Source organism: Carassius auratus, chromosome 47 (genome assembly GCF_003368295.1).
Source record: "Carassius auratus strain Wakin chromosome 47, ASM336829v1, whole genome shotgun sequence".
NCBI lineage: Eukaryota > Metazoa > Chordata > Actinopteri > Cypriniformes > Cyprinidae > Carassius > Carassius auratus.
Genome location: NC_039289.1, coordinates 177,376 through 194,335, shown reverse-complemented (window position 1 = coordinate 194,335; position 16,960 = coordinate 177,376). Strand labels below are relative to the sequence as shown.

General features: G+C 39.0%; 2 protein-coding genes across 2 annotated transcripts in view; both read left to right on the top strand.

Moving 5' to 3' along the window:
* LOC113064643 (uncharacterized) overlaps positions 1-2,146 on the top strand; it is a 13,587-nt gene extending 11,441 nt beyond the window's left edge. The window contains exons 5-6 of the mRNA XM_026235468.1: positions 1,369-1,729; positions 2,012-2,146. Of these exons, the coding sequence (XP_026091253.1) occupies positions 1,369-1,727 (359 nt within the window). The 3' untranslated portion in view covers positions 1,728-1,729; positions 2,012-2,146. The remainder of the gene's footprint in view (positions 1-1,368; positions 1,730-2,011) is intronic.
* On the top strand, positions 1,740-16,960 carry LOC113064644 (major histocompatibility complex class I-related gene protein-like). The gene is made up of 4 exons (XM_026235469.1): positions 1,740-2,275; positions 15,028-15,387; positions 15,549-15,653; positions 15,929-16,960. The coding sequence occupies exons 1-4, from the start codon at positions 1,798-1,800 to the stop codon at positions 15,964-15,966; spliced, it is 981 nt and encodes a 326-aa protein (XP_026091254.1). The 5' UTR covers positions 1,740-1,797; the 3' UTR covers positions 15,967-16,960.

Sequence of the window (16,960 nt, the reverse complement as noted above, 5' to 3'; positions counted from 1 at the left end):
CCAGGATAAAAAACTCCTTGAGATTAAAAATCTCTTCTACAAGAGTGTCCTGGCAAGTGGCAGCAACGTAGTTTCAAATAAATACATAGACAATAACAAGTAAGTACATAGACACACGTTCACTCATATTATTCAAACAACAATGTCATCACACACACACACAAAAAAAAAAAAAAAAAAAAACCTGGGTCCTAAATCTATCTAAAAACAATGACAGACAGACTGGCTTTCTGCAAGGTCCTTTAAAAAGCCTTTAAAAGAATTAAGTGAGACCAACTCCTTCAACTGTAGTTCTTTCTGAAGCTGATTCCATGCAGATGGTGCTGCAACATTAAAAGCTAATTTGCCAAAGTCAGTGCGGGCTTTAGGGACTGTCAATAAAAACAGATCCTGTGAACGCAAGTGATATAAACCTGCAGACCTCGGGAGGACATTGCTACATTGGCTTCCTATCAACTTTCTTTGATTGAATTTAAAATTCTCCTCCTCACATACAAATCTCTTCATAACCTTGCTCCACCTTACCTTTCAGACCTCTTACATCCCCACACCCCTTCTCGAACTCTCTGTTCCTCTTCACAGGGTCTCCTCCATACACCTTCAGGTCGCTTAACCACCATGGGCCATAGGGCCTTTAGTTGTGTTTCTCCTCGTCTTTGGAATTCTCTCCCAGTCAACATCCGTAATTCAGACTCAATTTAAAGTCAAACTTAAAACTCATTTATTCAGAACTGCTCATCTTCTATGATTACTTTGTGCACTCAAGTCCAGTATTTTTATTCTTATTTATTTATTTATTTATTTATTATTATTGCTGTTTTTTATTGACATTGTTATTTGCTGTTATTTTCAATTAGTTAGTTTTAATATTGTTACTGTTGTTACTTGTACGGTGACCTTGAGTGGTTTGAAAGGCGCCATAAATAAAATGCATTATTATTATTATTATTATTATTACTCTCTCTGAGGCTGCTCACGTGACTTGTGTGGAATGTCACGGCGTTCCATGATGGGAGGGGGGGGCTAAAAGCTTTGGGTTTTAGCCAAGGATTTATTTTAGATTCAACGAGCCATGATTCATTAATTCAGAATCAATGAACGAATGAACTTTCGTTTAATTAATTCATAAAATAAAATAAAAGTCATATCAGTATTTTATTTTTTCTTATTTACTTATGCAGCATGTAGAGATGTGATAAGTAGGATGGTGATCATCCAGTCAATTATCACAAAAAAAGAGAGTCTTGTATCACACTTAAGGGCTTTTTTAGTACATTATGCCTAACTTATAATACATTTAGAAACATCAAAGGATTATCTTGTACATTAAAAATAAATAAAGAATAGTATTTTCTCCCGCTCTTTCAGGTGTTCAGAAGTATCAGAGAGTGTATGGATGTGTTTGGGATGATGAGACTGGAGACAGACGTGGGTTTGATGAGTACAGTAATGATGGAAAGGATTTCATCACACTGGACCTGAAGGAGAACAGATACACTGCATCTTCATCACAGGCAGGTGCCACAGTGATGAAGTGGAACTACGAAAGAGAACGGCTTGATTTTCTGAAACGATACTACAGATATGAGTGTTTTTACTTTCTGAAAGAGCTCCTACATTTCTCTAAAGCTTCTTTTGAGAAAGCAGGTAAAGTTCCAGAGTCAACAGGACGGAGTTTGACGGAGCCAACCCATAAGAATTCTGACAGAGGTGGCGACCAACAGTAGCAGTAAGTTAAAACCTGGTTCATTTTATCTCCATGTACTGTACATTTGACTTATTTTAGGGGCCAAACACATGAAAATGCCTTTGCTTTTTATCTGTTATTGTTTTTATTTTTTTGCCCTATTATTCATTTCATATTTTGCATATGTTTCTCTGTGTGTTCTAGGATCTGCATCAGATGCTTCATACATCATGCTTATATTTGTTATTTTCATCCTAGTCATTTTAATAATGGTGTGGTGTCATGTTTTTTGTGATGTTGATTGTCTGTTCAATATTTTTTCAGAGTTACACACGCTCGAGACTAAAATCTCTGGAAAATATGGACCGACGGTTGTAGGATATCACGAGTTTACTTCTGTGTCTACACTGGATGGACTGCAGATTGATTATTATGACAGTGTGACAAAGAAGCTGATTCCCAAACAGGTTTGGATGAAGGAGTTTGCATCTACAGACAGATGGGAAGAATACACTGAGATAAGAGAACGAATGCAGCAGACCAGAGAACTCAACAATCCTCCTCCAATGCGATTCAGTCCTCCACGTGGTGAGTTACAATACTTTATTACATGGCTCTCTGAAATGAATTCTGATTGGTCAGTCTTGACATTCTGAGGTCTGTTATTCGCCATAATGACGGTTGTCAATAGAAACGTTGTAAAATAATGCTCCTTTTATGTCTCTCAGACTAAGATTCAATTCAATTCAAGTTTATTTGTATAGCGCTTTTTACAATACAAATCGTTACAAAGCAACTTTACAGAAAATTATGTTTTTACAATATTTAGTAGTAGCTTATGGTGGTGACTGTCCGTTTTTGCACGTTTGACAGGATTTTAGAAAAAAAATTAATACAAGACGTAGTCAGCCAGACAATGAACATTATCAATATTATGAATTAATAGTTATTATATGATGCAGTCACACATGTAGCAATAATTGTTAGTTCTGTTTGTTGATTCAGGGTTAGCATCATCTGGGGTCCTCTGAGGGTCAGCATCATCTCTTCTCAGGTGCTCTGGATCCAGACTGGAGCTTGTGTAATTCCTAGTTACATCCGTGGCAAAACATAGAAACAAAATAGAGACATCATTAGCATAGCTGCTGATCCAACAAAGTAAAATTAGTTTAACCCAAGCTAATGAATAAAAATGCACATTTGATCAGATGCAACTACACTCACAATTTAAGAGATACATTATTCGAATGCTTGGCGAAAGAGATGCTTTTTTAATCTAGATTTAAAGAGAGAGTGTGTCTGAACCCCCAACATTATCAGGAAGGCTATTCCAGAGTTTGGGAGCCAAATGTGAGAAAGCTCTACATCCTTTAGTGAACTTTGCTATCCTAGGAACTACCAAGAGTCCAGTGTTTTGTGACCTGAGGGTGCGTGATGGGTTGTAGCGTGGTAGAAGGCTAGTTAGGTACGCAGGAGCTAAACCATTTAGGGCCTTATAGTTAAGTAATGATAATTTGTAACTGATGCAGAACTTAATAGGTAGCCAGTGCAGAGACTGTAAAATTGGGGTAACATGATCATATTTTCTTGACCTCGTAAGGACTCTAGCTGCTACATTTTGGACTACCTGTAGCTTGTTTATTGACGAAGCAGGACAACCACCTAGAAGTGCATTACAATAGCCCAGTCTGGAGGTCATAAATGCATGAACTAGCTTTTCTGCATCAGAAACAGATAACATGTTTCATAGCTTGGCAATGTTTCTAAGATGGAAGAATGCAGTTTTTGTAACATTGGAAATATGATTTTCAAAAGACAGATTGCTGTCTAATATAACACCCAGATTTCTGACTGTAGAGGAAGTAACAGTACATCCGCCTAGTTGCAAATTTTAATCTACAAGATTCTGTGTAGTGTTTTTTGGTCCAATAATTAATATCTCTGTCTTATCCGAATTTAATTGGAGAAAATTATTTGTTAAGAAGTTTCATCTGGTCTCGTTGAGATATATAGCGGAGTATCATCAGCATAACAGTGGAAGCTAATTCCGTATTTTCTAATAATATTACCAAGGGGCAACATGTATATTGAAAATAGAAGGGGACCTAGGACGGATCCTTGTGGCACTCCATATTTTACTGATGATAAATGAGATGACACCCCATTTAAGTAAACAAAATGGTAGCGATCGGACAGGTAATCGATCTATGAGTATGCCATGATCTATGGTGTCGAACACAGCACTAAGATCAAGTAAGACTAGAAATGAGATGCAGCCTTGATCTGACTCAAGGAGCAGGTCATTTGTAATTTTAACAAGTGCAGTTTCTTTGACATGGTGGGGGCCTAAAACCTGACTAAAATTCTTCATGCAGATCATTTTTATAAAGGAAGGTGCTTAATTGAGCAGACACAAACTTTTTCTAAAATTTTTGACATAAATAGAGGATTTGAAATAGGCCTATAATTTGCCAGTTCACTAGGATCTAGCTTTGGTTTCTTAATAAGAGGCTTAATAACCGCCAGCTTGAATGGTTTTGGGACATGACCTAAAGATAGCGTTCTTCGGCTAAATTAGTGGGTACAGGATCTAATAAACATGTTGTTGGTTTACATACAGTGATAAGTTTATTTAGCTCTTCCTGTCCTATATTTGTAAAGCACTGCAGTTTATCTTTGGGTGCGATGGATGAAACTGAAGTGTTAGACACTGTAGAATCTACATTCGCTATTGTATTTCTAATGTTATCTATTTTATCAGTGAAGTGATGTGACATTCAGCCAAGTATGGTGACCCATTCTCAGAATTTGTGCTCTGCATTTAACCCATCCGAAGTGCACACACACAGAGCAGTGAACACACACACACACACACACACACACACACACACACACACACACACACACTGTGAACACACACCCGGAGCAGTGGGCAGCCATTTATGCTGCGGCGCCCGGGGAGCAGTTGGGGTTCGATGCCTTGCTCAAGGGCACCTTAGTCATGGTATTGAAGGTGTAGAGAGAACTGTACATGCACTCCCCCCACCCACAATTCCTGCCGGCCCGAGACTCGAACTCACAACCCTTCAATTGGGAGTCCGACTCTCTAACCATTAGGCCACGACTTCCCGAAGAAATTCATAAAGTCATTACTATTTAACGTTGGTGGAATATTTGAATCAGGTGGCGTCTGGTAATTTGTTAATTTAGCTACTGTGCTAAATAAAACCTTGGATTGTTTTGTTTATTTTCAATGAGTTTGTGTATATGCTCTGCCCTAGCAGTTTTTAGAGCCTGTCTATAGCTGGAGATACTGTTTTTTCCAAAACTTCTCCATTTGTGTTCAAGACTACGAGTTTCTTTCTTCAGAGAGTGAGTATTACTGTTATACCATGGCACAGTACGTTTTTCTCTAACCTTTTTCAATTTGATGGGGGCAGCAGCTTCTAATGTATTAGAGAAAATAGTGCCCATGTTGTCAGTAATTTTGCCTAATTCATGTGTATTTTTTGGTACAAATAGCAGTTGAGATAGATCAGGCAGGTTATTTGCGAATCTTTCTTTGGTGGCTGGAACATTAGTTCTGCCCAGACTGTAACGCTGAGACATATAGTTAATATCAGTTATATGCAGCATGCACGATACAAGTAAATGGTCTGTAATATCATCGCTTTGAGGTACAATATCTATAGCAGTAAGATCGATTCCATGAGATATAATTAAATCTAGTTTATGATTAAAATGATGAGTGGGCCCAGTGACATTTTGCTTGACTTCAAATGAGTTTATTAGGTCAGTAAACGCAAGTCCTAATGTGTCATTTGTATTATCAACGTGAATATTAAAATCTCCCATGATTAGTGCCTTATCAACTGTAACTAGAAGGTCTGAGAGGAAATCTGCAAATTCTTTTAGGAATTCTGTATACGGCCCTGGTGGTCTATACACAGTAGCCAGAGCAAGAGATACATTAGATTTCTTTTGCATGTCTGACAGAGTAACATTTAGCAGAAGTATTTCAAAAGAGTTAAACCTGTATCCTGTTTTCTGGGTAACATTGAGAATATCACTATTTATTGTTGCAACACCTCCGCCACGACCAGTCTGACGGGGCTCATGCTAATAACAGTAGTTTGGTGGAGTAGACTCATTTAGACCAAAATAATCATTTGGTTTTAGCCAGGTTTCAGTCAAGCAGAGTAATTCAAAACTATTATCTGTGATCATTTCATTTACAATAACTGCTTTGGCTGTGAGTGATCTAATATTTATGAGCCCAAACTTTAAAAATTGTTTTTGTTCATTTACTTTACATTTTTCTGGTTTAATTACGATAAGGTTTTTTCTAGATCCTACATTATATTTACATTTTGATCTCACTATTCGGGGAACAGACACAGTCTTAATAGGTTTTACAGCGCAAGTACTTCTATCATTTAAGCGGTTAGAACAAAACTCATCATAATGGTTATTTGAGAATTGTCTTACTAGTCACATGGAGCGAAGTGTCCTGGAGATGTTGTCAGAGAGAAGCTCCGCTCCAATTCTGCTGGGGTGTAATCCATCAGCGCGAAACAGCCTAGGACGCTCCCAGAAAAGATTTCAGTTATTAAGAAATAGCAGTTTCTGTTCTTTACGCCATGACAACAACCATTCATTTAAAGCAAAAAGTCTACTGAACCTTTGAGTGTGCACTTTACCTTCGGCTAATGTAGCACGGACATGTTGGACGATGGAGTCTCCGATGATCACAGCGTTGCGTCCTGTCTCGCGGAGGGGAGCGAATCGGTTCCGGATGGAGATCTCGAAGGCAGGAGGGGAGAAGTCGTCGCCCGGGGCCCGGCTCGTGTCCTCCACTGTGGATGCACACAGGGTCTGTGGTGTCCCGGCATCGGAGTGAAGGACATCTGGGAAGATCGCGTCCTGGGTGCACCGGGCCTGTGCAGAGAAACACATGGAGTAGACGTGGTGGGACTGTTAGCAGCACGCCTGTATACTTACCCCGGACTTGTGAGCGTCAGCCCAGGATGATTCCAGTGCGGCTTTCCGCTCTCTCAGCTGAGCCTGCCTCACCTCCAGGTCACGAATCTGCTTCCCCCCACCTGCAATCAAATGTAGACATTCATCCGCCATTAAAGCAAGTGACAGTGAGTACAGCAGTGGTAATGTGTGTGAATAGAGTATTAGCAATGTAAGCGCAGTTAGCTGAAACCACGCCGCTGATGCTAACGGGCTATAAGCTAATAGTGGACCCGGGAGATCAAAATAAAACTAGTGATAGCGAGGCGCTCTGATTGTTTTTGCTGTAGAATGAAATAGAGGATATATTCAAATGTTATATAAACGGAAACGATGGTGTATAAAATTGATTTTTAAGTTAAAAATAGTCGATAAAAAGAATATAGTGACGGAGCTCAAACACAGTGCAGACGCCAACAACAAACAGGAAGTGAGAACTGATGCAGATATACTTGTCTCATTTCATTTAAATGCAGCCTCAACTATGACTCGACTATGTAGCCGCACTGGGTAGTACATTAAAGTTAGCTCAGATGATATATAGGGAATTTTAATAATTAATCAGAAATATGATTAATATATATCTCACATGATGGTTACATTAAAATGATTGAAGATGAAAAATAAGTCAATTGTATATATCAATAACTCATTACAAGGCACTATAATTGACTCATTAATATGTCAATATTCCATTATTTACATCAATTATCGTGATATCTTTTACTGGGAATTAATGTAAATCGAACAGTGGTTTGTCCAGCAAACGGCCGTAAGATTAACTTATCAACTTTTAATAAAGTTATACCTTCTTATAATTTCAGGAAAAATGGTTTCTGGCCATGAAACTATTTTCCTATCCTTATAAAATTTAGGTTACTGAAAAGTAACAAATAAGCTTTGTAGCTAAGATCAAACATTTCATTGACTTCGTGATGTGAGCATTTTAGACAGAAGCAATTATGAATATATATTGGATTTTAATAATTGAACTAATAATACATCAAACTACAATTCAATGCGTATAACAATACAAACAGTAAAAACAAATACAAGACATAACGGATACAGATGAGCGAGAGAAAGAAAGAGAGAGAGGATGATCGAGAGAGAATGAGAGAGAGAGGTGAGAGAATAGGCGAGATCACAGAATGATCGCTCAGTATGGCAAAGTCACAGACAGTAACCTTTTGACAGACAACAAGGAATCAGATCACCTTGAAAAGGGAGTAGAAAACCTTTAAGCAGCATTTAAATCTCTCTAGAAAATAATAATTGCATGTAGGTTTTTTTGTTGCGAAGGACGTGCGTGCGTGTGTCGTTTTTTTTGGAGCTGGGCGTGTTCTCTCGTGTCTTCCGGGGAGAGCAGACTCACACATCGTTTCAAAGGTTCAACGAATGTGAAGTTACCAAAGAAATGAAGTTAACCATCAGCATAGCTGTGACAGGCAATTTGGTTCTTTCTCATTATTTGACTTAGCATGTACAGGCTAAACAAGAGCAGTGCGAGAATTGAGCCTTGTGGGACTCCACATTAGGGATGGGTTCCGAAACTGGCCCCGTGGCTAAATTATGAAAGACCGTAGTATCAGTAAGATCTGACGCTATCGGTTCTGCTTTCGTTACTGGAGGGGAAATTTTTTTTTATGTACTATGTATTTTTGCTTAATAATGTTATTGTGCACATTTTAACTCACCAAACATTTCTAATGTGCGATCATATTAAGACGTTTGTCTGTGAGATCTGCGAGATCTCTCATGCGCACTGCAGAGGCTGTCTGTCAGTCACACACACACAGCAAGAATTAGCCTGGCGCACGCACATGTATAACAATACAAAAACTCCCGCTTAATACAAAGAGTGATGATGGCAGAGAGAGCAAAACAATCCAAAGTGTGGTTATACTTCACTAGAGTTGATGCAGACAACGGTCGTTGTCATAAGTGCAACAACATTTTCACATGTAAGGGCGGAAACAATCTGTCAAAGCATCTTTCAAAAGTGCATTATGTGCAGACAGAGAAATGCAAAGTTTTCGACTGCCTAGCTAGCTTGTCTCTGGTTGTTGCCCCATCTACGTCAGGTATGTATGCTAAAATCATGTTGAATCAACGTTTTTCATTTCGTTTAAAATAAATGTAAAATCTCCCTGGTTTGCTAACCTTACGTAGAAATTTTGTTTATTTCTTTTGGGAGAAATGAGAGAATGAAATCAATATATTTTCTACTTGTTTTTAAAATTCCAAATAAAGAAAAATCAGTATGTAAATGTAAACATTTATTTGGCTAACTTAAATGCACAGCACTTCAAGTTAGTTTACAAAATAGCCAATGTCCACATTTTGCAACCTTTTTATTATACACACGACACAAGGTACCTATAAGAATACAGTTAAAGTACCGGACCGTTAAGCAGTATCGGTAAGAGTGGTAATACCGTTAAAACCTTCACGATACCCATCCCTACTCCACATGTCATGGACGTCCACTTAGACTTATGCTCTCCTAGACTCACATAATAGCCTCTCCCTTCTAAGTATGGCCTGAACCATTTGAGTACCATCCCAGAAAGCCCGACCCGGTTTTCCAGTCTCTCTAGTAGTATGTTATGATCGAGAATGTCAAACGCAGCACTGAGATCTAGCAATACCAGCACCGATATATTGTCAGAGTCACAATTTAAGCGAATATCATTTATTATCTTAATGAGTGCTGTCTCTGTGCTGTGATGCGGTCTAAAACCAGATTGAAAATTGTCCAGGTATCCTTTTCAGTTTAAGTATTTGTTCAGCTGATTAAAAACTACATTTTCTATAATTTTGCCTATAAAAGGAAGATTAGATATTGGTCTAAAATTGCTCAAAATGGTGTTATCAAGATTGCCCTTTTTCAGGAGGAGCTTAACAACTGCAGTTTTTAGGGAGTTTGGAAACGTCCCAGAAAGAAGTGAGGCATTCACCACTTCTAAAAGATCTGCTTCTAAGCAGTTAAGCACACTTTTGAAAAAAGATGTGGGAAGAGTGTCAAGATAGCAGGTTGACGATTTTATGTCTTCCAGAATTTTGCTATTAATTGTTTCAAAAATAGACATTGTGGCCGAATCTGTCTGACCTCTGCATTACTTGAGGATGTGCTAATCACCTTCCTGATATTGATGATCTTCTCAGAAAAGAAAGAAGCAAACTCATTGCATTTTCTGTCTGAGAGCATTTCACTGGGAATCTGACTTGGGGGGTTTGTCAGTCTCTCAACAGTGGCAAAAAGAGTACGAGTGTTATTTAAGTTACTGTTTATAAGGTTTGAGAAGAAATTCTGTCTATCTGTGGCTAATTTCACATTAAAAGCATGAAGGCTGTCTTTATAGATGCTATAGTTAATTTCAAGTTTCGTCTTCCGCCACATCCTCTCGGCTTTTCTGCATTGTCTTTTCATAGTCTGAACTGCTGTTGATCTTCTCCAAACTGATTTCTGTCTGTTTGTTTTCCTACTGACAATTATTGGAGCAATATCATCAATAACATTCTTAACTTTTGAGTTGAAGGAATCAAGGAGAATATAAACAGAGTCTGCAGAAATGCTTGGTGTTAAAGATATAGCCTCCATAAATAGTACACTTGTGTTCTCATTTATGCATCTCCTTCTGACAGAGACAGATCTAGATTCCGTGGTAGCAGAGATCAATATATCAAAGAAAATACAGAAGTGATCAGATAGTGCTATGTCCTTAGTAACAATGGATGAAATGTTTAGATCCCTACTGATGATTAGATCCAGAGTGTGTCCACCTTTGTGTGTGGGTCCATGCACATGCTGAATCATGTAATTTCTGTGACCTCTTCAACAAAGGCTGGAGAGTATTTTGGAGGCCTGGAAATAATAATAAACAGAATGCATGGGGCACCTTTCAGCACAATCCCTAGACATTCAAAAGATAAATACAGACCAAATGACACTTGCTTGCATTGATATACATCTTTAAATAGAGCAGCTACACCTCCACCTCTCCTAACAGTTGCTGCTATTATTAAGATTTAAATTGTCGATGAAATTCATTTTATACTGCAAGATCTTTGTAGCCATGTGTTCAGTCCAAGCATCCGTGAAAACATATTTGTTCCCCTTGCTGGGAGTGGTCCACTGATGAACGACTGAACTTTGAGTCTTTGAAGTGTTTCAAAGAGTTCACTGAAGTCCTTCTTAAGGAGTTCTGACTGCTCTTTCCAAATATCATTCTTTCCCACATCGATTGGCAGTCTTGTGCTTCATCAAAATGTTCTTAAGTTCCTTGTTCACATCAGAGACCGTTGCTTGAGGAAGGCAGCATGTTGTTGTAGTCCTGCTATGGATGTTTCTGATATCAGAGTAGCCCACTATCAGAGTCCTGGGCTCGGCTGCGCTCTGAGCTGAATGCCACTGTCTGCCCATCCTTGAGCACCTGTTAGTAGTGGTGTTAGCTGCTGGCTGATCCGATCCATGTTTAGTCACATTTGGGGGTTCCTCACCCGCATTCATAAATGCTTGAAATCTGTTCTCAAGATGTATAGGGCAGTGGTTCCCAACCACATTCCTGGAGGCCCCCCAACACTGCACATTTTGCATCTCTCCTTTGTCTGACAGGGTTAGGTCTCTAGTAATGAGATGATGATCTGAATCAGGTGTGTTTGATTAAGGTGACATGGAAAACATGAAGTGTTGGGGGGCCTCCAGGAACGTGGTTGTGAACCACTGGTATAGGGGGTGGTAGAATACCAGTATTAACAAGCCTTGTCATAGTCTAATCTGGGGTAGAGGAAGCTATTGCAGCAATATGAGAAACTTGTGATCTGATGTCTCGTGTTCCTTTGGGTCTCGCTCCCTGTTTGTGCCATCGATTAGTGTGGCGATCAGTTTCGGCTTGTTCCTCTACACTTGGTATAAACTGTTGAGATTCAGAAGATTCGTGGGATTCACTGGCTGTATGCTGAGGGGGTCCATGACTACGGTCTGCTGAGTGTTCCCTTTGTTTTGGAAGTCCAGAAAGTAACTTTGTTTCAAGAATCACAATCCTTTGTAGAAGTTTGCAGCAGTTCATGCAACAAGTAGATCCAACAGGAGGCATTTTCTCTCTCTTCTGTTTGAATGTAGGCAGTTGTTATCCCGTCTCAAGAATGTATTCTGTTAGCAGTGGGAGACAAAGTCTTCTTTTTGTAGAATTACTCCAGTCCCAATGTTTTTATTTTTAGCGTTTGAGCCAATAATCTGTTGTTTGAGCACTGTGCTGATCTGCTGAAGTAAAAATCTTTGAAAAATCAGAGAAAAGTAAAGAAATAAGAAGTAAAGCGCAGAGCAGTAAGCTAGAACGTCCGAATGGTAGCAAAGCCCACTACATTTCCCACAAAGCATTGTCCCTTCATCACGGTAATTGCACACCTGTTAATTGCACTCAGCTGTCTTCACTTTCATCGTCATAATCCTGTCTATTTAAACCTGTTTGTTTTCTCTCTGTATCATGGAGTCCTTAATTTCCGTCACCCAGTTTCCTCGCGTTCCCTTGTGTTCCGAGTTTCTTGTTACTGTTTGTTTGTTTCTGGACTGATTTTTGGTTATGACCCCCTGCTTGCTTGGATTCTGAGTTTTGGATTACCCAATATACACACACTGTGTCAGGATCCTGCCCTGACAGCCCTGTCCATCTTGTCTCTGTTCCATGTTTCTTTGTTCTTTTTGTGTCTAAGCACATGGTTCTGTCTTTGTTCGTGTCTGCCACATGCTCCCCTTGTCCCACCTCCTTGTTACCCCTGGTCACGCCCCCTTGTTTAGCCCTTGTCTGCTTGATTGCTTTCACCTGATCCTCATGTGTACTGTCCTATATATTGGGGTTTCTTTCCTTGTGTCTCTGCTGGTTCGTTTTTTTGGTGTTTACTGGTTTCTTGGGCCATAATTGATCCTTTTGATCTGACACACTGCTCTTGGATCTCTCGTCCCCTGTCTCCCGATCGTAACAGAAGGACTCCATCCAGATCAGATCCAGCAGTGTGGGAATTTGTGTCCATTCCCCAGGCAGCATGGAGGAGCGGAGGAGAAAATTCCTTAAATTAACCACCCTCCGTCAAAGGGGGAATGAGGTGGGTGGTGTGGCACAAGAGTTCTGGACTTTGGCAGTAGGATTGGGACATAATGATGCGGCCTTGAAAGACTTTTTCAACGTCTGTCTAGACAACCCTGTGCCGGAGAGTGAAATGAATGTGCTGGAGGTCTTTGATTTTTGGGGATTCATACTGTACCTGCAACATCAGTCTCAGTGGGATACCCCAGCCACACCTGTCTCTCCAGGTCGGATGACCGACTCTAGACCGGGGTCTACAGACAGGAGGACCGCCAGCCCAACGCCACAGCACAAGGTGGTCGCCAGCCCAGCGCCACTGTGCAAGATGACAGCCACAGGTGACCCTCCAGAGCCGAGTCAGGTTCCCGTTGACCCTCCAGAGTCGAGTCAGGTTCCCGTTGGTTCCCTGGTGGGCTCCTGTCCTGACCGCACAGCTGTGGTGGTCTTCGGCACCACCCCTGGTGGGCTTCAGTCTCGACCGCATAGCTGTGGTGCTCTTCTGCGCTGCCCTGGTGGGCTTCGGTCTCGACTGCATGGCTGTGGTGATCTTCTGGGCTGCCCTGGTGGGCTTCAGTCTTGACCGCATGGCTGTGGTGGTTAGGGGTGGGCGATATCGAGATATTTTTTAAACACAATATGGATTTTGACATATCGTATTTATCGATATATTGTTTATATTTAATCATGATTCCGCCACTATGCTTGTTTGTCTTCTCTGTGCTGTGCTCGCCCCCCGCCTCCTTGATTTTGTTCCCCCTCCCCTCGCGTGTTGTCTCATAAACATGGCGGTGTCTGCAACCAACCCTGAGGCTGCAGAACTAGTATTAAAAAAAATAAAACTAGCTCCATTATATGGAGATACATTGGTTTTAAGGCGTCGGACAAACAGCAGGCAGATGTCTACTGTAGGGCCCTATGATTTCCGCGGATCCAGTCATAAAAACGGAATTTACAGTTTAATATAGAAAGTCACGGCATTTGTCAAATTTTTTATTAATTATCAAAAGTAGGTCATCGCACTCACATCAAATCGCGAATGTTCTGCGTGTTCTGCGTGTCTCTTAATGAATGGAGCAGGAGCTCATCTTCGTTTTATTACACACCCGGAAGCGTGCGTGACGCTCCCGTGATTTCAGCTTCTGTCCTCTCACTAAATAAAGATGTGAACACATAAACAACATCTCCAGAACTCCACTGAGAGTTACTTCATGAGCATCTGGCCATTTGATTTAAGTAAAACTAGCGTCATATCACATCATAGACTGTAGTATCACATGCACAGAACTGTAAAGGTAAACCCGTCAAAAAAAAAAAGTATTTGCCAGAAATCTATTACTAGCCTATGGCTCAGCAGAATGTAGAAAGCCTACTTCCATTAAAATGAAACAAATATAATTTAAGGAATAATCACACAACCTTTTTTCCCATGTATTATTTTTAATAGTAAATCGCCTTTGTTTACCAAAAAATAAAGTCTGTCTAATTTTCAATAATTAAAAGATAAATTAAATGAATATTTTATGTCTTCATTTGATAACCAGAAAAACGTGAATACACAGAATTTCACAAACAATTTAAATCCAGCCATGCTGGAGCTTTGGGTTTTAGCCGAGGAAATGCATTGTTTTAGATTCAACGAGCCATGATTCATTAATTCAGATCCATTGAATGAATGCACTGCCCATACGTTACAACTATACTGTATTTACTGTAAAATGAAACCAGAGCACTGTGGTAATACTGGTGAAGTGTTTGGCTTGTTGATAGAACTGTTGTTTTGTACTCTGTCATGGATTATAAGGTAATAAACAGGTAAAGTATTAGTTTTCATGTGCTTGATATTTATGTTGTGAAAAGCTGTATAATAAGTTAAATGACTATCATCTCTTAATTGTCCGTCTTATTCAAAGTTGTATGCTAGGAACTGTTTTTGTTCATGTAAGCTTTTCGTTTAATGAATTAATAAAATCAAATATAAGACATATCAGTATTTTATGTCTTCTTATTTACTTATGCAGCATGTAGAGATGTGATAAGCAGGATGGTGTTCATCCAGTCAATTATCACAAAAAAAAAAAAAAAAAGAACCCGACAGCGTGGTCAGGAGAGTCTTGTATCACACTGAAGGGCTTTTTTAGTACATTATGCCTAACTTATAATACATTTAGAAACAAAAAAGGATTATCTTTTACATTAAAAATTAATAAATAATGGTATTATCTCCTGCTCTTTCAGGTGTTCAGAAGTATCAGAGAGTGTATGGATGTGTTTGGGATAATGAGACTGGACACAGACGTGGGTTTGATGAGTACAGTTATGATGGACAGGATTTCATCACACTGGACCTGAAGGAGAACAGATATACTGCATCTGTACCACTGGCAGAACCCACAGTGATGAAGTGGAACGAGGATAGAGAACGGCTTGATTTTCTGAAACGATACTACAGATATGAGTGTTTTTACTTTCTGAAAGAGCTCCTACATTTCTCTAAAGCTTCTTTTGAGAAAACAGGTAAAGTACCAGCGTCAACAGAACAGATTTTGTCTGAGCCAACCCAAAAGATTCTGACAGAGGATGCAACCAACAGTAACAGTAAGTTGAAACCTGGTTCATTTTATCTCCATGTACTGTACATTTGGCTTATTTTAGGGGCCAAAAACATGAAAATGCCTTTGCTTTTTTTCTAATTGTTTTTAGTTTTTTTGCCCTATTATTAATTTCATATTGTGTATATGTTTCTCTGTTTGTTCTAGGATCTGCATCAGATGCTTCATACATCATGCTTATATTTGTTATTTTCATCCTAGTTATTTTAATAATGATTTCACTTTGGAACAACTGGAATCATATCAGACGTTGTAAGTATTAATGAGCTGTTATGAGATATAATTCCCATCATAAGTGCAAATGTTCTCACATGTGTTTCTGTGTGTGGTGGTACAATGAAGTAGAGCGCAGTGAATTTGAACCTGATGCATTTTTATTAGTTACATCTGGCTTTTTTATTTTTTATTATTCTAAAATGAACTATAAGAATTCTGTTGGTGGTGTGTTAAATTATATGTGAATCCCTTGATAATATTCTTTAAAGTTTATTACAGCTTTTTATACTTCTGTTTATCTCTCGTCACAGACTTCAGTAAGGTCAGATGTTTAAAAAAAAGAGAATAATTCCACTCCCAAAGGTACATCTAGTACTGAAGACTGTAGTCAAAGTGAGCAGTCCCTCATCGAATCTTCAGAACCATTAGCTTCATCACCAGAGGAAGGATCTTCATCACTACCCAACATCTGACACATTTTGAAAATTACAAGAAACATCAAAATACTTTTGAAGATTTTCAATGAACATTCATCTCTATATTTTACCTTTTATTCCATCTGTCATCTTGAGATTTTTAGCATTTCTTTTAGAATGAATTACTTAGCTGCTTTTCCACCGTTGGGTCAATCCATTGTCTTCAGTGAACTGTTCATTTCTGATCTAGCTCAGCTGGTATGGATATGGTTTATTTTTTGGGCAGTTGGGAGTTCAGTGCCTTGCTCAAGGGCACCTAAGTTGTGGTATTGGTAATTATGTGTGTTAGTACTTTATATGTGCCTTATTTTCTTTTCATTTCTTTGTTCTGGACTCATTGATCAGTTTAAGTTTGGTCTGGTGTTTTCTCATTGGATAGTACTTGTTGAGCTTGTGGTAAACAGAACAGAACAGAAAAAAAAAAAAAAAAAAAAATGATGACGACTTGACATTCACAACAGTGTTCCCATCAACATGTATTTACATTTAATTTTTTTTTTCATCCTGTTTGTTTCATTATTTGTCTTTCTTGCCTTATTTTGTGCTATATTAAATAATACATCCCTATGTTCTTTTTTTTTCTGAGTGAGTTTGGTCTCTATCATTGTCTGTAAAAAATAATAGTTTTAAGAGATCATCTAATAGAGATTGAATAAATATGTTACTTGGATTATGCTACACAGATTTTAAGTCATACATTTGACAGCTATGGGAATTTCTGTCCAGTTAGGAAGCAGAATGGATTATGAATCAGTTTTACCCGTTTTATTTTAAATGACAAGTGACAACAGGTGCACGGGAGAGGCTACAGAAAGACAAGAATGGTTTTGCAGGTGGAGGCCATAAACAATACATTTCTACTTATAA

Bases quoted from the DNA above. Each gene is read 5' to 3' on its own strand.
- LOC113064644 (XM_026235469.1), top strand. From the start codon at position 1,798: ATGAAAATGCCTTTGCTTTTTATCTGTTATTGTTTTTATTTTTTTGCC. The intron at 2,276-15,027 runs GTGAGTTACAAT...CTGCTCTTTCAG, and splicing joins GCGATTCAGTCCTCCACGTG to GTGTTCAGAAGTATCAGAGA. The intron at 15,654-15,928 runs GTAAGTATTAAT...CTCTCGTCACAG, and splicing joins CTGGAATCATATCAGACGTT to ACTTCAGTAAGGTCAGATGT.